At 41.6% G+C, this 20911-nt stretch overlaps 1 protein-coding gene across 3 annotated transcripts in view; it reads left to right on the top strand.

The window, feature by feature from the left end:
• The window catches only part of BCAM (basal cell adhesion molecule (Lutheran blood group)), a 500114-nt gene that overhangs the window by 401424 nt on the left and 77779 nt on the right, over window positions 1–20911 (top strand). For all 3 annotated transcript variants that reach the window (XM_044080674.1, XM_044080675.1, XM_044080676.1), the window contains 2 exons: window positions 6765–6880; window positions 10113–10254. In XM_044080674.1, coding sequence (XP_043936609.1) covers window positions 6765–6880; window positions 10113–10254 — 258 coding nt within the window. The remainder of the gene's footprint in view (window positions 1–6764; window positions 6881–10112; window positions 10255–20911) is intronic.

Genomic DNA, 20911 nt, shown 5'->3' with positions numbered 1-20911 from the left:
ATAGGACTCAGTACAAAGCTCTGATGATATCAATGGAACTGGACAATTGACCAGTTACCCTTAGTATTTGTGTGAAAGCCAGTTGGTTGTCCAGCAGATCATGTTATGTATTAACTGTAAACTCTCTAGGATTGTTTATGATTCCTGTGCGTGTGTGTGTACTTTATCCAGGTCGAGGTAGGCAGCATGCTTTGACAAGCCATCATGTAGGGTCGCTGTGACTTCCTCTAAAATGGTGACAAGATTTAGTAGGCGTTACTTATCCTTAACAGAAGCATAATGATCTGCATCTTAGAGTAGTAAATCAACAATATACTTTTCACTCAGTTCCACTTATAGATTCTTCATAACCTTGCAGATGTTACTTGTAAGGCTAATAGAGCTACAGTTTTCTGGATCATTAGTGGATCCACCTTTGTGGATAGGAACTACAATGACCAGCTGTCACGTTATAAGGAAGAAATCACTGGGAGGCTTTGTTATACCAACTTGATCTATGAAGTTTTGTTTAGTACAGGCAATAAAATGGCAGGATATTACCTAGATGCATGAATTTGGTGTTTTAACCTTAAGTAAAGCTGCATTTGATCCTGGTGATCTGAGTGATGCTCTAAGGAAGCTGTATGTACTGACTTACTAAAAATAGAGCTAAGTTTACTTACACAAAGATGTTTCCAGTGTCTTGTGGTTCAGAGTAAACTTCCCTTTGAATGACTATAAAAGCACTACAATCCTTGGAGCTAATGTTAATTCTCCTTATATAGGTGCAGGACATTTCCCTATGTAAATTTGACCTCAACCATTTACAGACAACAGTTTAACAACTTTTTTATAAACTGAATAATATATTTGTTGAAAACAAGCAAAATACATAAAGATGCATTTTGTAAGCCCCCTGCACTCTCATGTGGGGGCACCTCACCTCCCCCAACACCCACATTACCTTATTTAAATGTACTATTTTTTATAAGTCCACAATGGTGGGGATAAAGGATAACGTTAGGGGAAAAAAAACACAAGTTGTGATTCCCACCATGCCTAAGAAAATAATCTGACCTCCTTTTGACAAAACAGGTAATTTCAACAGAAAAAAGTACAACAAAACACAAACCTTAAAACACGTTTCAGTTGACTGCAGGAAAGCTGGCATCTGAAAGCCTCACAATTATATTCAGTCTTTATATTGCAGTATAGTTCAGAGAAAGAGCTCATTTCACAATTTGCTTTTTAAGCTCTTTTTGGCTAGATTAAGTCTGGTATGCTAGTTACCTGTTTACTTGAATAACTAGTAATTCTGGTCATGATACTGAATTGAAAACTTAATCAGTGCTGATGTGGGAGTCTAGATATATCATATGTTACACCTACCTGTCATTTGTACGTTCGTCCACAAACTCCAGTCCAAACGTCTTCTTCTGTAATTCAAATTTCATGCGGACGCAGAAGATGAAAACGTAAAGCATCAGCTGTACAAATGCAGAAGCGTCTGTGTTACTGGACTTGAAGGGCGTTCTTAAAGAAGAATGCCCTAAAAAAAAAAAAAAAAAAAAAAAAAAAAAACCTTTAATCTTCTTTTAATTAAAAAAAAAGAAAAAATCTACCAGCCAACTGATTCCATGGGGGTGCAAGTACACCCCCTTGCACCTGCCTGTGGGCTCCCTTGGTTATCAGCTATCCCTTTTTTTGCACAGGACAGCCAATATCTGGGCAGTTGCGTCTTGTGAAATATCTTTCAAAATGACAAATGTCCTGAGATTTTAGGCAAAAAAAAAATATTTCCTAAGTTTCCTTTACTTATTGCATAAAATAATTAATTTATAACTGAAGCACCTACATGTTAATTGAAACAGCAGAAGCAAATCAAATGCTACAAGAATAAGCTTTTATTTTCGCAAAAAAAAAATGAAGTTCGGTCCTTTTACACTGGTTGTAGATATGGCTTGTCCTCCAAAATCTCACATTTCTACAAACACGTTCCAATTTGGGCACTCTAAAGTGGCAGCCCTAGTCGATGTCAGGGGTGTCTTTGAAAACCTGGGGCAGTTCAGAAGCATGAACTGCTTTCTGATCTGAGGACTAAGGCATGAACCACCACTGTAGCACACAATGGAGCAGGCTGCCTGAGAAGGACAGATTAAACATTTTACTACACTGTCAGTTACATGCATGATCCTGCTGCACCATCATTTACATGCATGATCCTGCTGCACTGTCAGTTACATGCATGATCCTGAGTAGTTAGTAAGGATAGTATCCCTCTTGTAAGTCAGCATGTATATCAGCCCTGTCATAGTCAGCCAGCAGGAATACTGACCCCTCTTCCATGATTATGTGTGAGTAGCCTATATCCCTAGTGAAATATGATTGACATGTTTTAGTTTAGGGAAATGAACTCCTGTAGTACCCCTTCAGTTGATGCTAAGTACAGGTCTGCCAAGTAGTAATTCAAAGACATGCATCTGGAGCGTTTCTCCTTGGGCCTCTGTTGAAAATCAGGACCTGGGTCACTTAGCGCTCTAACTAGAGGTGGGGTGAAGGGGCAGCTGCCTAGTCAAGTTTTTTTGAGGAGTGATCAGTAGGTGCTAATCTTGTGGGAGTGCAGTATTGACATTGCTTTATCAAGCCGCAGGTGTATCCCGGCTTCCTTAAAGAATACTGATAGTGCATTTGTGGTCACGGAATCACTCATTGCTTGGTGACTTAACTGCATCAAGCTTCTCAATACATTTGTAGCAAGCAAACAAATAGTTTGCTACAGTTTCAGAGCAGAAGAGTGTATTTTTTGTTTTGTTCTTTAGCTTTGAGTTGTGGGGGGCAGTTTGGGGAATTGCACAGGGTAGCAGATGATGAAGCTGTGGTACTGGGGTCACTGAACTATTACATTACCAAGTAAAGATCTGCAGAGTGATATAATGATTATACTTATTTTGGAGGTTCTTCCCCCAAATTCTCTTTTAGCTGAGGTTCCTAACTGTAAAGTTAGAAACTTCCAGCAATAAAGGACAAGATTTTGATGTCTGTACTTTCAATTACTAAAGATTATATATACTGGGGATGCACAAGCCAGTGCATTTCTTTGTGCTGGTCCCAAGCCCGGATAAATGGGGAGGGTTGCATCAGGAAGGACATCCGGCGTAAAACCTCTGCCAAATTACTGATGCGGAGAACATTTCATATTTACATACCGGATCGGTCGAGGCCCGGGTTAACAATGACCGCCACCAGTACTGTTAGCCAACAGGGTGCTGGCAGAAATTGGGCTACTGTTGGCCGAAGAAGAAGAGGAGGGGGAAGGCATGCCCAAAGGCAGGAAGAAAGGATAAGGCATATGGAGAGTTGTATGAGAGATTGGACACTAAAGAGGGAGAAAAGGACCGTACCGATTGGCTAGACAGAGGGGCAGAGCTGGGAAAGATGTGCAGCAGGTAAGGGTGATAAAGGACAGTGAGGGAAATGTACTCATAAGTGAGGAGTGTGTGTTGAGTAGATGGAAAGAGTACTTTGAAGGGCTGATGAATGAAGAGAATGAGAGAGAGAGAGAAGGTTGGATGATGTGGGGATAGTGAATCAGGAAGTGAAGCAGATTGGCAAGGAGGAAGTATGGACAGCTATGAAGAGGATGAAGAATGGAAAGGCTGTTGGCCCAGATGACATACCAGTGGAAGCATGGAGGTGCTTAGGAGAAATGGCAGTGGAATTTTTAACCAGATTGTTTAATGAAATTTTGGAAAGTCAGAGGATGCCTGAGGAGTGGAGAAAAAGTGTTTTGGTACCTATCTTTAAGAATAAGGGTCATGTGCAGAGCTGCAGTAACTACAGAGGGGTAAAATTGATCAGTCACAGCTTGAAGTTATGGGAAAGAGTAGTGGAAGCTAGGTTAAGAAGGGAGGTGATGATTAGTGATCAGCAGTATGGTTTCATGCCAGGACAGAGCACTACAGATGCAATATTTGCTCTGAGAGTGTTGTTGGAGAAATACAGAGAAGGTTAGAAGGAGTTGCATTGTGTCTTTGTGGACTTAGAGAAAGCATATGACAGGGTGCCTAGAGAGGAGTTGTGGTATTGTATGAGGAAGTCGGTAGTGGCAGCGAAGTATGTAAGAGTGGTACAGGATATGTACAAGGGTAGTGTGACATTGGTGAGGACTGCGGTGGGAGTGACAGATACATTTAAGGTGGAGGTGGGATTACATCAAGGATCAGCTCTGAGCCCTTTCTTATTTGCAGTGGTGATGGACAGGTTGACAGATGAGATTAGACAGGAGGCCCCGTGGACTATGATGTTTGCAGATGACATTGTGATATGTAGTGAGAGTAGGGACCAGGTTGAGGAGACCCTGGAGAGGTGTAGATATGCTTTAGAGAGGAGAGGAATGAAGGTCGGCAGGGCTAAAACAGAATATATGTGTGTAAATGAGAGGGAGGGTAGAGGAATGGTGAGGATGCAGGGAGTAGAGTTGGTAAAGGTGAATGAGTTTAAGTACTTGGGATCAACAGTTCAGAGTAATGGTGAGTGTGGAAGAGAGTACAGGCAGGATGGAATGGGTGGAGAAGACTGTCAGGAGTGATTTGTGACAGACGGGTATCAATAAGAGTGAAAGGGAAGGTCTAAAAGAGGGTAGTGAGACCAGCTGGAGACAAAGCAAGAGAGGCAGGATTGCATTGGTTTGGACATGTGCTGAGGAAAGATGCTGGGTATATTGGGAAAAGGATGCTAAGAATGGAGCTGCCAGGTAAGAGGAAGGCCTAAGATAAGGTTTATGGATGTGGTGAGAGAGGACATGAAGGTGGTTGATGTGAAAGAGCATGATGCAGAGAACAGGAAGAAATGGAAACAGATGATCTGCTGTGGCAACCCCTAACGAGAACAGCCGAAAGAAGATGATGAGTGCCCTATGTCCCCCTATACCATGATTTCTTCCTTCTCAATGAGAATAAGAACAGGCTGCTAATTAAAATAAATTATTTACAGTATAGTCTATTTGCACTGAATGATGATGTTTCATAGTTATTATTAAATATTTCATATTTATTCTCTGCACTCTTTGTTGGAGGTTTTCCTATGTTGCTGTGTCATACTATGTATCTCACACTCAGTCATGCTGGATCCTGCTCCTCAAGCTGGAATTGAAAACTGATGCTCACACCTCATTTAGTTCAAACATTGGATGAGACCATTCATTCATTACCAATTGCCCACTTAATGTGGTTATTTAAGTACTTTTTTTTCTTTTGTTGTGGTAGGGCACTGATCTCAGTGGACCTATTTCAGACCCATCACAGTAGTATAAAGATACCAGAAAGAACAACAACAAAGTATACGTAGAAAATATAAGAAATAAGACAAAACAAGTAAACAATGAACATGCATGGAGAGGATAACATTAAGTGCTGATGGGTGCAGCCACATTACAAAATATACAATATAAACAGTATGTACAATACATACACAATATGCTAGAGATTAAGACTGAGAAATATTGTCCGAGGTAGCAGGAGATATGCTTACTGAAGGTACAAAGTAAGTGAGTAAATTGGCTGAAACATGAATATTGGCCCAATCTGATAAAACTGGCTTTTATATGAGGCCTGGAGCTAGAGTGGTAAGTCAGGTCCATCAGATGGTTCAGTAAGGATTGTACCAGTTTGGAATCAAGGAGGGAGATGCTTTGGTTAATGCACTGTTACTTTGTTTTAGGAATTTGGAGTATAACACTGTGTGAGAATGGAATCAAAGATAGTATTTAGTGGAGATGGTAACTAGATTTGCAGAGAATGGAATGTACATGTTGAAATGTTGGAGAATGAGGAGGAGTGAAACTAGCAGGAGGTCTGTTGTTTAACTGGAAGCCAGTTTACTTTAGTAATGGTGATACAGTGGTGCTCTGACAAAGGGGCTTAGTAATGAAATGGCAGAGTTTGTTGGAAAGTGATTAGAGGAAGGCTTATTTACTAGAAAATGCTGCTGCTAAGGGAAATCCATGTTCAGTTAGGTAGCATAGATAAAACGTAATCACAGTTCTAGGAAACCACCATGTACTCTTGTACTTGGTGGGTACACAGTAGAAAGAAGGTAATTCTCAAGGGGATGCAAGCCCTTTGCAGGTTGAGTGTGCATGTGTGAGTGCATACACACAGACACATATTCAACCACCCACACCATGTATATACGTGGAATATTTGTCAGACCACAGCTCAGTTGTGATGGTTCTTTGCCAAGTACGAGGAAACTCTACAAAATATTCATAAACACAGGAAAGATGTGATGACTCAATGTCAAAGGCACCCCAGTCAAGAACTCAGTGGAAGTCCCAAGCAATGAGACGTAGTGATGCTAACTGTTGTGCCAGTGAGGTGCCCCCCAGTCTGATTCATTCTAGATAATTTATTTTCTGCAATGATAAACACAGTGTTTGCAAATATATCATAAATTAATGATCTTTTTGGCTACTTGGTTGGAGGTAATCCTTTAGTTTCTTTTAAATCACGTACTTCTGATGCTTGAATTAAGTGCAGATTATGATGATAGTGAGAGAGATTTAATCTTTCTTCACTCTTGTCAGACCAGACGATATCTTTTAGCTGTGCTTTTGAATGCATATGTACTTTCCATCGTCACATTAACAGTGTGTAGATGGTTATGACTGAAGTAGAAGCATTCAGCTTAGGTAAAATTTGTTCTAAGCCTCCACCATTGATTCAACTGACTTATGAATGTAGTGCATAGGTTAATTTTGCATGTCTGTCTTTCTCTTTTTGTTTTAGATTTGGATTCTGTAATTGTACATCCTTCGGGCACAGTGACTGTTTCACTTGGAGAAACAAAGGAAGTGACTTGCACAGCAACTGGATCTCAAGAACCAAAAATTATGTGGCTAAAGGTTAGGCTTCATTTGGCTATCAAACAGTGTTAAAAAGTATATCCTTGCTTTTGTTGGCTCTGTGGCACAGAAGGATGAAGCCGTGACTGTGACCCACATGACAGAGGTTTGACTAGCAGCATGGAGAACGGCCGAGCTGGTGATGGTGGATGGGGGAAATTACCTGTTTGCCTGTTTTAGTGGGGGAGAGAATCAAGATATTTTGGAGCATGCAGCTTGGTCTTGAGCAGTGGCAACACTAGGGCTATGCTAAGAGTGGTAATTGCAGGGTCAAGTGGGTGGGAAAGGAGGACTGCATCATTACATATGTGGGAGGCATTTTACTTGCATCAGCCACTGCATAGCCATATACTGATTAGCCCTGTACAACAGAGGAAGGTAAGGCTTAAAACGAAGTGTCAATGCAAACTGCAGTGTGACGGACTCCCTAACTAGCCCTAGATCAAGGAACCTCACACTCTTTACAACCTTCAAAGTAAGGTCTCTCACAGAGGGGAGATCCTCGCAATGCAGGTCACACAAGGCATCCCCCAGGCATGGGGTCCACTGGGGATAAGAGTATTAGAGATTTTGCATCAGGATGTCCCAGTGTCAGAGGTAGGAGTACCAAAAATACAAAGATATGCCATTTCTTGAATGTGCTACAACTTAATGGAAAAACTGCTTCTATTTCACCCTTAATGGAATTTAGGAGAATATGGGGGGGGGGGGGTCAAGCTTCCTTAACCAAGAAAGAAGACTGTAAAAGAAATATAGACTTATTTTCAGAAGAAAATCATGCTATTCTTCAGCCACAGAGTTTGTGCTTCGTTGTGCGCTACCTATGTTTGGTGATCAAGTAACAGGAAGTGCATCATCTGGACATATCTACTTCCTTTATTTGTGGGAGGCAGAGACTAAGGGCTAGGGGCTAGCTCCCATCCCAGAAGAATGTGGCGCTCCAGATATCTCAGACACACAAGTAGACAGCCCTTGCAAAGGCCAAAAACACAGCATCAATGGGACCAGATGTTATCCCAGGTTGTGTCTTACACGAGCTTCAAAATGAACTAACCCCCCATCTCAAATCACTATTCAAACTCAGCCTCTCTACAGGCTATGTACCCAAAGAATGGCATACAGCAACAGTCGTACCACTCCACAAAGGTGGTGCCACAACTGATTCTGGGAACTAGCTTGGTCTGCAAAGCCATGGAACGCATTATCATGGAGCTCATTAACTGGGACATTGGGAACCTCCAGACACTGGACCCCACCCAGTTTGGCTTTGTTAAAGGCAGATCTTGCCTCCTGAACTTGGTCGACTTCTTTGAAACAGTCACCAAGGCCATAGATGAAGGGAAGGTGGTCCACACAGCATATCTGGACCTCGCTAAGGCATTCAACATCATCCCACACTCAGGAATCACTCACCAGCTTAAATATTAAACCCTATGTCACGAAATGGGTTGCCAATTGGCTCTCAGACAGAACCCACACGGTAAGAGTGGCAGGTGCCATGTCTGACTCTAAACCAGTCACAAGCAGAGTCCCACAGGGCTCAGTCCTGGGACCCCTCCTGTTCGGTATATATTTCTCTGAAGTACAGGCAAAGGTGGAGGGACTGCGGCTAACCAAGTTCGCAGATGACTGTAAATTGGGTGCAATAATTGACTCTCCAGCTGACATAGACATCTTGCAAAAGGGTCTCACAGAGACAAACACCTGGTGTCAAAGTCACGGCCTCAAGCTAAATGCCAAAAAATGCATAGTAATCCCATTTGGGAAAAACAAAGTACCTACAAACTACCACATAGATGGGAATCCACTAAGTACAGAAGTAATTAGGGACATGGGTACCCAAGTAGATAGCATGCTCTCCTTTGATAACCACATAGCCAAAATGGTCATGAAATCCTTCTATATGGCACACCTGTTGGGAGGGTGGCCTAATGGTTAAGGTGTTTGCCTTGCAAGCACAAGGTGCAGGGTTTGAGTCTCACAAGGGACAATTGGCTAAGCTTAAAATAGCTCGCAAGGGCAGTTAGCTTAGTACTAATCTATGAATCTATGAATCTATGATCACAAAGGGTTTCTCATCCAGATCCAAGGAGGTGATTGTGCCCCTTTACTCCTCACTCATTAGGCCCATAATAGAGTACAATGCCCCATTTGGGATGTACCTCACTAGACACCTGCAACAACTAGAAAGACCACAGAAGTACCTCACTAAGAGGATTAAGGGCCTTAAACAATTACCCTATGAAGCACGACTAAAAAAGCTCTAGCTCTTCTCAGTCGCTTACCGTCTGCTCAGAGGTGACCTATGCCTGACCTATAGGGCCATGTCAAACCCTGAACTAATGGGCATGCTTCACCTCAAAAAAATGAGAACTTCAGAACCACTCGTTCTACCGACTTGAACCTATGTACAACAATAAACAGGACATGCTGGAGGGATAGATTCCTGTCCCAGCGACTCCCCTCACTCTGGAATAGAATCCCAATCCATATTCGACAGAGCTCCTCTCTGACCCTCTTCAAGAGAAATCTTGATGAGTGGATGGGTAATCATAAGTTCTACCCTGGGATCACTTCAGGAGCTCTGTTGACAGAGGCCCAGGTTACTAATCTAATGGGGAGGCGAAAGCCTTCACTCTGTGGCTAGGCTTGTAAATGCCCATGGGCAGACAGCCTAGTACTTACCTATGAACCTATAATATAATCAGTAGATGTCCTATGGCAGAGACCAAAGGTACAGGTTTCATTATCATTTACATGACTGCAGGGAAGAAACAAAGGGAGACGTCTGATTTGCATGACGTCACTAAATAAAGATGCCCACTAACATGAAAACTGAAAACCATCTTAAGTAGTAGGTTGGAAATACATGATTGCAATGTACGTATATGAAAAATAGTGTCTTAGGTCACTAAACCAGAGTTGTATTCGTTGAGGTCAGACTGGTGAAGGAGACTTGGACAAGGCTGGAGGATGAAATCAGAAGCTAGAGATAAAACATAGAAAAATGGAATATCCATTCTTATAACAAGTACGTTACAGTTGTTTGCTATAAATGGGGGTTCCTTTATTAATAAAGACAATAGCAATAGCTGTTTTGTAACTTCACAGATTCGTACAGAGTGCAACTTATATATCTTTGGTGCTCACTCAGCAGTTTGAGGGTGTTTATATTGTATAAGGTGAAGACTGAGAATTGCATCATCAGTGTCTTATTGCTCTTGTCTTTTAGAATGGCAAACCTGTTTCCGACACACAAATTCTCAGCTTGAAGGAAGTTGACTACAACTCACAGGGTACATATACCTGTGAAGCAAGCATCCCTTCTGTACCAGGGTTGGTCAAGACAAATAACACTGTCATCACTGTGACAGGTAAGGCACTTCGAACATTCTGTTCTTTTCATCAGATTGTTTTGATGAAGTTTTCATTAAGCTTCATCACAGTCAAATATGTGGAAGAAAATGTTTTTGAAAACATAAAAGAGCAGAATGACCTTTTACTTTTGTACCCAAAATTTGCTTTAAAATTGGAATGACATGCATTTAATGAAAATAGCCAAACAGATACAGTAGATACAGAAGATGAAAAAATCTTAAGTGTAGTGCATAAGGAAGCACTTCATTTTATGTATACTTTAGGATGACAAGTTTGTGACTAGTATGTTATTTTTTACCACAGTCATATCTAGAATGTGAACATTTGTAAGTTGTTGAAATTGATTGATTTAATCTTTAAACAGATAAATTCCAATGAGCTAAGGCTATATTGCAGGTGGATACCCAAGGAGTAATGTTCCACTGTACAAGCCTAGGGCCACAATGCTGTAGCACTTTGTGGCATTGAGAAGGGGACTATAAGCACAAGAGATACTAAGACGACTTTATGCTGTTGTGAAACATAATCACTGCCTTTGGGTGGATGTAGCAGTAAGTTGTGGCAATGTGCAGATACAGTTCTGAAAAGTGTCTGTGTGTAGAAATCACACCAAGCAGGAGCTGTATGCAGGTATGGCACTGAAGAGAGGTCATTCACAGAAGGGGTTGTGAGTAGAAATGGCACTGAGCAGGAACTGTATGCAGGTATGGCACTGAAGAGCGGTCGTTCACAGAAGAGGCTGTGTGCAGACATAGTACTGACAAGGAAGTATTTAGACATGGCAGTGAAAGTATGTGACAAAGGTGAGATACTTTTATGCAGACATGATGTCAAGGATCTCTCTGTCTGCATAAGGCACACTCTGCAGGTATTTTTGTGTAAATATAACACACAGGAAATGACTGTATTGCAGAAATGACATAACAGATTAATTGCAGACATGACAATGGCAAACAAGTTGTATGTCAATCTGTCTTCAAAGAACAGAATGGATGCATATTTGATGTTCTTTGTGTTTCACTGTTGCAGTCATTACACTTGGGTTATCTTGCCAGGGTAGCCTCAGTCAGCCCGAATACCAGAGGCTTAATATTTCTGCGTCGGTTGCTGTCGCTTCAGGAATGACGTCAGGTCATCAGTGGTATAATAACAGACAGCCGACGCCATTACATCAGTCTTTCTTACCGTGGAGCCCGAAGCAGAACCAGTTTGCACGAGTGCCGGTCGGCTGCTACCTGAGTTTTCATTTCCGAAGTTGAAGTCTTCTAAAGCTAAGTACCCCATCAGGGATCCTTTTTTCTTGCTTTAACTAATGTCAGAAAAAGTTAACAATTGTCTCGCGATAAGCAAATACCACACCAAGATTTCTATTCTTACTGCTTCACCTGTTTAGACCCAGACCACAACGTACCTCACTGCCAGTTTTGTGCTTTGTTCAATGCCTGAATTATTCATCGCTGGCCCTTATTGTAGCTAAATACTTTCATTCTCTATCTCCGTATTCTGAAATGGCTTTGGTAAGCCATCCAACTACCGATCTTCTGAGAAAATGTAAAGATAAAGACAGAGACAGACCGCACAGGTCCAAAACTGCTAACGACGCTTCTGTTAAGCTAGTCACCAGTACTCAGTGAGGTGCTTTCACAGCCCTTGATGCCCACTTCGATGAATTTGCAGGCTGCTACCGAGACCCGTTCGGAGTCCGGTATGCCATGAGACTCTTCTTTGACTATGGAATCTGTGGATGTCTCTACCTTGGATGGGTCCAGAGCTGCTGTGCAGGCACTGGCTTCTGAGGAAGTTCTCCGCACTACCGATGTTCGACACAAACCGATGACTTCTTTCACATCTTCAGTTCTTTCTACAGCTACTGAGTTTCTAAGGCCAAGAGTATGAGCTACGCCTAAAAAACCAACCCTAACTCAAGTGCCTGCTTCCTTGCCATAATCACAGATGCTTAAAATGGCAGAAGACCTTATCATGCTGATTAGGGGAAGCCAGCCTTCCCCTGCTAAAAGAAAAAGAGACTTGTCCCCAGCAGCTTTATCTGACCAAGGGTCCGACGACTCTGAGGTTTCTGATTATGAAGACATGCCTTTATCTACCTATGAGGATTCAGATGCAGAGGAATCCATTCCTTCTGCCTCCCCTCCAGAGGATTTTTCTTTTGGTGAAACCTTACATACTTTGAGAGAGCATTTCCATTGGGAATGCAAGGATTATCCTCAGTGCAAAAAGAGACTCAGGGAATTTTTAGATTTACCACAGCACAGTCCCTTAGCTATCCCTCTTCTTCTGGATGTTGTGGATGATGTCTTTATGGAATCTAGTCTCACTCCTGATACTTTACCCCCTGCTCCCAGGAAACCTGACAGGCACTACAGAGTCCCTGACTCACACAAACTTCTTTTCAAAAATTCTACTGCTGACCCAGAGGTCATCTCCCAAGGACCTAAAGGAATAAAGGCAACTACAGCTAAGAATCCCACCCCCTTGGACAGGGATTCCTGGGCTTTAGACAGATGGGGCAAAAGGGTATACACTTTTGCAACTCTTGCCATTAGAGCATTAAATTGTCGGTTCCACTTGCTGAAATACCAACAACATACTATGCAACTTATTAAGCAAAAATCACCTACTTTCCATGACTGTGCAGAAAATAAAGAATTACAGGAGCTTATGCATTCTGCAAGCCAAGTCAGCAAGCATACCCTGCAATGTGGGTTTGACTGCCTAGAAGCATCTTGCAGGGTAGCAGTCACAGGTTCTGTACTTAGCAGGCATGCCTGGCTTAAAGAGCAGACCTTGACAGACCATGTCAAATCAAAATTATTGGACGCACCTCTGAACAAGGACAATCTGTTTGGCACCAAAGCAGAAGATGTTTGAAAAAAGATGGAAGAAAAAGCTAAGTCTATGCAGACAGTCAAAGATTTTTTGCAAGTGCAGCCTCCAAGATTCAGTAGGCATTGCCCCTCAAAACATTGGCCCTTTCCAGCCCCTTCAGGGCTACCTCAAACTAGACCTAGGGAAAACACACACCCCCAGACTACAGTCTCAGGGTATGCAGAGATCTAAGCAATAGAGTACCTCCACTTCTAAAACAGGGAGTGCTAAGCCCCCCCGTTATTCAAAGAATTCACAATGACTTCTCAACTCCTCCCCTCACCTCTGCCCGATTGCTCATGCCCCTAGGAGTAAAACTTGCTTCCATACAAAAAAACTGGACCTCCATCACCAATGATCAATGGGTCCTCAGCATAGTATCCCAGGGGTACAAATTTTATTTCCACATGCTGCCATCCCCAAAAGGGTTCCCAGACCTTCCTCCAAACCAGTGCGCATAGGCACAAACCCAAGTTCAGTCCCTGCTCTCCATAAGGGCAATTCAGCCTGTTCCTGCAGAAAGATAAGCCAAGGTTTTTATTCCAGACTTTTTCTGGTACCCAGAAAAGAGGGCACCTGGCACCCAGTCTTAGATCTATCCATTCTAAACACCTTCCTCGTGGACCAAAATTCAAAATGCTCACCCTACAGCAGCTTCTCCCTATGCTGTCCAAAGATGCCTGGTTAGCCACCCTAGACCTAAAGAAGGCCTATCTGCACATCCCAATCAGGGACTCCTGCAGGAAATATCTATGTTTCAGGGCAAGATCTATGCATTATCAGTTCCCTGCACTTCCCTTTGGCTTATCCACTGCTCCGAGAGCTTTCCAAAATGCCTGCTTCCAGCCATTGCCTATTGCAGACAGAGAAATATTCAAATTTACCCCTACTTGGATGATTGCCTGATTCAGGCAGACAGTCAGGAAAAGCTATTGCAGCACATGATGTTTGTAAAGGACCTTCTAACCTCCTTGGGGTACACTATCAATGAAAAGAAATCCAAACTAGTCTCCAGTAAAAAAAATTGTATTCCTGCCAGGCAACCAAAACTTGTTGGCAGACAACTTAAACAGAAATCTCCTAGACCTAAATGAGTGGCAATTAAGCCACAACACCTTCAGCCTTGTGACCCAGAAATGGGGTACCCCAAAGGTGGACCTATTTGCTTCCCCCTACAACCACAAGCTCAGCAAATTCTGCACCAGGGAACATCACAGCAAGGCCTGGAAAGTGGATGCCCTATCCTTCCAGTGGGCAAACCTCTCAATCTATGCATTTCCTCCTCTGCCTCTTCTTGCAAGAGTATTACTCAAGATAAGACAGGAAAGACCGAGGGCAATCCTGATTGCCCCGGACTGGCCACACCAACACTGGTACTCACTACTGCACAGTCTGTCCCCATTGCCTCCATGGCACCTCCCCCAGATCTCAACTGTCCTGACTCAGCAGGAGGGACAGTTCTTGCATCCGCAATTGCAGACCCTGAACCTTACAGCCTGGCTTATTCCTTGATTTCTCCTCCAGTGGCCAGCCTAAGCAAGCAGGTACTGGATGTCATACGTGAAGCCAGAAGTGGAAAAGGTATTGTTCCTGTATCCAGGCTAAAGGAGAGGATACAGCACAGCCCTCCTTACCTCTCATCCTGGATTATCTAGCAGACTTACTTCACAGGGGCCTGTCCTTCTCTTCCATTAAGATCCATGCCTCTGCCACCTCTGCTCATTGCAGCACTGAACCACCTCTTTTCTCGTACCCTCTCATCAAACAGTTCCTGAGAGGGGCTAGCAACTTAAGGCCACCAAGAAGAACCCCTACCCCTGCTTGGGAACTTAACTTTGTGTTGGAAAAGCTCATACTATCCCCCTTTTGAGCCTGCAGCATTAGCAGACTTAAAATTCCTCTCTTGGAAAACAGCCTTGCTTCTGGCCATCACTTCAGCTCTAAGAGTGTCTGAGCTACAAGCACTTATGACTGTGGAACCCTTCATCATTTTTCATGCTGACAGGGTCTCCCTCAGGACTAACCCAACTTTCATACCTAAAGTGGTGTCCAGTGTGCTTCTCAACCTATCTATCCATTTGCCCACCTTTTTTTCTAATCCTCAAAATAAGGCCGAAAAGGATCCTCACTCTTTAGATGTTCACAGACAGCTCAGATTCTACTTTGATAGGTCTAAGCCCTCTAGGAAATCTGACCAGTTACTAGTCAGCTTTGCACCAGGGGTAGAGGGCAAGGCCATATCAAAACAAACCATATCCAAATGGATAGCACACTATATCCATTTCTGTTATAAACACCATGGGAAACCACTCCCTCAGGGGGTCAGAATGCATTCCACTAGGGTAACTTCAACCTCTACAGCCTTTCTCAGAGGAGTCCTTACCAGGGACATTCTGGAAGCTGCAACTTGGAGTTCTGTTCATACCTTCACCAAGCATTACCACCTGCCTATCTTTTCCAAATCCAGGGCAGGTTTTGCAACAGCAGTCCTGCAGGGCATACTAGCCAGCCCCAACTCTTCTTGACTGCCTCCACCCATTCTTCAGCTTTGGGAATCAACTCAAGTGTGATGACTGCAACAGTGAAACACAAAGAACATAGTACAGTTGTGTACACTTACCATAAATGTAGATGTTCGAGTGTATTCACTGTTGCAGTCCTGGTTTCCCACCCTCCAGCCCCCTTCTCTCTCTCTCACACACTCTCTCTTCCTCAATACTTACAGGGCTATTGGTATTTACTTTTTACTGGTGGTGTTTCTCCACCATAACATAGCTCCCTATTGGGGGGCTCCTGACATTTGGGTCAAGAAAAACTGATGTAATGGTGTTGGCTGCCTGTTTTTATATCACTGACAACCTGATGTCAGTCCTGAAGTGGCAAATGACGCAGAAATACTAAGCCTCTGGTACTCGGGCCAAGTGAGGGCTACCCCTGGCAGGATAACACAAGTGTGATGACTGCAACAGAGAATACACTCGAACATCTACATTTATGGTAAGTTTACACAACTGTACTTTACTAATAAACTGGCTATATGCAGCTATGACAATGGTGAGGTGGTTAGATGCAGACATCCATTTATGAGATGTCTGTGCCCAGTTCTGCAATGAATAAAAGCAAAGAACAACACAAACAAGACCAATAGTCCCACTGTAGACCCAACAATACAAATAATGTAAACAATAAACCATAGTAGGACTACTACGGCAAAGTGCATAAATTTAATGAACTCTAAAACACAATTAAACAAAATGGATAAGCACTTTCAGACAGAATTCCTTCTTCAGATCCATTAACTAAGCATAAAGGGAAGTTTAAGTAGCATGCATTACCCAGTCACAAAACACTTCCATTGATAAAATCTTAAGTAACAACCAATCAAATAAATACATAATCATACAATTAAAACTCTTAAAGCCTCCTTGCCTTTAAAATAGACTTCAATGGGATAACCCCATTCAAAATTACAAAGAGAACGTCACTGGCAAGGCCAATACCCGTCATGGATGTTATTCACAGAATTACTCTCAGTGGTAAGACAGAGGACTTCTAATGCTGGGTTAACAGAATCATGGCACAGTCTGACAGATATATTTTATCTTAATGTCCTTAAATACATGGCATTTTGGGTGTGGGGGCATGCATAAAGCATAACAAAAATCCCTGTAGCAGGAAGTATGATGCTGCATTTACATGATTTGGTCTCCTTTTTGACTATGGAATAAATATATCAGGTTCAGGTGGCTGTCACATCTGACAGTGAGGTAATGCACAAGGGCAGCTGATTGTCATCTGCAGAGGGGCCAAAATATTAAAACAAGAGAGAGCAAGTTATTTATTTGGCTTGTCTGTACATAAAAAATAGTTTATTTCATTCTTGTTTACAAGAATACAGCAATTCATTTGTAAGCAATTTGTTTTTTGTTTTAACTTGTCTTTGAATTTTGGCAGATAAATTGTTAACTGAAAATATGTGAGTGCTGATAGTATGAAAGGGGAATTTAATAAACTGATTATTTATTTTATTCTACATTTATTTACCAGGAAAGTTTGACTGGACACAGGTCCTTTTTCAGTGGCGGCCTGAGGAGAAAAGCTCCACATACAGCATATAACTTTTACAATTGACAATTTTGTATACACAAGACACTTTGATATACACAAAAACAGTAATACTGTAGTACAACAGTACTTGTCATAAAACCTAAATACATCTACATGAAGTATTTAAGTTTTGACTTATGACAGTCTTTTTATGTTCAAAATTGGGTATAGTTAGATTTTTAAGTGTACCTGTAGGTGCGAGGATTATTGATACTGAAATCACTCCATTAGAGTCCAATAAAAGTACAGCGGCAGGGAAAGCTTTTAATTTAAACTGAATGCTACAAAGAAAGAGGTTATAATGAAGTAACAGATTACTTCCAGCTGCTAGTACCTTGTTTTGATTTTATCTACTGTGTACTGCCATACATCACACCAAGAGCTTTGATATAGAAAATGTTGTCTAAGTAACTGTAGCCCCTCTTCCAGTGTGAGGAGGGGGGGTGGTGCATGTGAAACTTTACAAATAAACTTCTGGATGAATCAGGAACGTCTGTGCAAAGAGTGCTGAGAAAATGTACCCAAGTAACAAGAAAGATAAGCAAAATTAAAAGGAAGCAGAGGTTAATAAAAAAATGTTTAACATAAATCTGAAGCAGAAAGGAAGTAAAACTGTAGGTAAGGAACTAACCCAAGGTAAAATGAGAGTAGCTCCTTGTAATGGATGTTTAGCAGAGGCTCATGGGTTCGTAGGAGATTATTAGGCAAATGGCTTAAGGGTCCTTACAAGCTTAGCTAATACAACACAATTTTACCCAATATATTGCCCCTAGTGGCAAAAGGATGGCATGGATTTGTGCCTGTGCATTGAGTATCTTACAGATTGCTTCTGTCCATAAGGGACGTAGGCACTACCCCCAGGTATGAATTTGTGATTCTCCATCCATTTATCCAAATTGCATTTGAAGACAGCCAGGAAAGGGCTCTACTTAATGTGAATAGGAAGCCTGTTCCAAAGAAGGGGCAATCTCTGAGACACATATTTGTCTTTCCAGCATGTTTTGTTTGAGTCGCTAAGTTTAGATCCCTATATCGGGTGACTCTCATGCTATTTGATGTGTAGCAGCTCCATCAGTGGTAGATATGTGAGTGCCTTGTAGGTCAGGCATAGGTCACCCCCTAATAGTCAGTAGGAGTCAGAGTATAAGGATAGGGATTTTAGACTGTCTGCAAAGTTCATGCTGTTTACACCTTGTATTTTCTTTGTGAGGAACCTCTGAGGTCACTCCAGCTGCTGTAAGTGCCCAGTCAAGTACATGCCATAATGTGCATTGTACTGAATTATTGGTCTAATAAGGGCTGAATAGAGCAGTGGTCTTCCTGAAGATATTTTAAAGGATGAAGTCTTGTACCATCTGCATTAATCAATGGATTGGCCGAAGTACACGGGAAGAGAACACTTGAGTGCATTTCACAGGTATTCCTACAGTTGCAAAAGTACTGAGCCTTACAAGAACAGTTAATATCAGCATAATTCAGCCCCTTAAGTGCATTATGTTCATAAAAGTGGGCAGCTGTTAGTTTTACATAAATATTTAAAAAAACTTCTATACTCAATATGTTTCTTCATGTGAAATGTTCTTACACCATAACTTCAGGTTTGCATTGGGAGGTACAAGTGTTCATTCTCTGGTAGTTGTTTCGCTTGGTAGTGGTTACATGTTTAATGCTAAATACTTTTTAAACTTTTGTATGTCAGTAGTAGGCTTCATGAGTCTTGCTTATGCCACAACTTTAGTCACTTCCTTTTGGGATCTTCTAACCCTGGCACTACCTATACTGTCTCACAGTAATCCTTCAAAATTAATGCCATGCAAAACGCAGACTTCTTAACCTTAGGGAAATTTCATCATATCTAAACAAAATTAAATTTGCTTGCTTTTTTGCCTTTGATTACCATGAAAGTCTGAGTGGGTAGACCCCCTTTTCAGCAGAGGCCTGGAAGATAAGTTCCACTTTACATGCTTTTATACATGTAAGTAGAATGAGCCAAGACTAAGAATATACTATACACCAGTGAGCTGTTTATAGTTTAACAGTGCACACTGTATCATGATGATCACAACTGTTTGATACAAGTACAATTTTCGATTTTAAGAAAATAAGTACTTCATACTCTACCAAATGGCATAATGTGCACTTGTTAATTTTGACCAAGTTCTTTGTGTAAACCACATAATAAACCAAAAAGGGACTGACATGTGACTGTCATATTTCAGCAAGGCATCTTCAGTAGCATCAAACAAATCAAACAGCCTTTGAGAATATCACCTAGGCAAAGCACAGACTAGATAAAAAGAAAGAGGACCTTAATAAATGGAGTCTGCATGTGAAAGGATGGTTATCACTAAAGTATCAGAATAGTCACTACTGGGGCAAGTCCTTTTCAGCATCCGCATAAGAACGTAATTTATTTATCTATGTATTCATTTTTATTTGTGTTAGCTGGGAATGTCTAACTGGTAAGATCCCATTTTTAGACCTGGGGAGGAAAGTTCCAATCATACATAAAGCAATACAATTAGACATAAATAGAAATACTGACATGGCATAAATTATGTGTGTATACAGATAAAGTGAGAAATACAATTCTAGCTAAGCTAATACAGATCATATCTACTTACTAATAAATCACTGAGAGCAAATTCACAGATGTAATGGAAATCTAGATGAGGTAATAACCATTCATATTTGCTAACTAATAAATGAGTGGATTATACAGACAGCTATAAAAAACGTGTCATTCTCATCATCATTTTAACATGGGGGTCATGGTTTCACATTAACTGTTACCACCTCTCTCTTTTAGGTTCGAAGGGAAGACAGGTTCATAGGTTAGTACTAAGCTAATTGCCGTTGCGAGCCATTTTAAGCCTAGCCAATTATCACTTGTGAGACTCAAACCCTGTACTTTGTGTTTGTAAGGCAAACACTTTAACCATTAGGCCACCCTCCCTTTTCAGTTCTAATCTCCAACCTTCTTTGACAGTCATGCCCGATTGTCGCAGGTCTCTTGCATTCCCATCCACCAATTAGCTGGATACCTTTCTCTCTTCTTGCATTCTTCCAGTCTCATCCAAATCTGCTTTTCCAAATCATTTTCTGGTTTCCTGCACATGTATCTCAACCAGTATAATCTGTTCTTCCTGATCTTCCCTGCAATAGTGGCTACTTTGGCTTCAGCTCTGATGTCCTCACTTCATCTATTCTGCAATGTACAGCCTTACTTTTAAGTTTCTTTGGCAATCTTCTGTCATATGCTATCCTGATACTTTGTGCAACTTGGCTGCAGCATGTCTGATTCTCACTTTGGTCTTCATATTCAGATTCCCCATCTCTTCAGCCACAGCCTCCAAATGTTTGAAACTGTTAACCTGTTCCACTATTTTCCCTCATACATCAAAGAATATAATATATAGTTAGGTAAAACTCATGTTGGGACAACAAAGTATAGGGGAGGGGTGAGGGGTGTGGTTCTGGCATAATGGTTAAGGTTGTTACATAAGAGACAAGATATAGGGTTTTGATTCTGACCTCAGGTTACTGGCTAGGCTGAAAATGGCCCTTTAGGACAATTAGTCTAGTATTTACCTATGAACTTATGAACCCAAGACTAAATCATACCATAGTTGCATTTCTGCTGTTTGGAGAAATTATCTA

Source organism: Protopterus annectens, chromosome 8.part0, assembly GCF_019279795.1.
Source record: "Protopterus annectens isolate FY-2018-M chromosome 8.part0, PAN1.0, whole genome shotgun sequence".
Taxonomy (NCBI): Eukaryota; Metazoa; Chordata; order Ceratodontiformes; family Protopteridae; genus Protopterus; species Protopterus annectens.
This window is presented reverse-complemented; position numbering and strand designations above follow the sequence as displayed.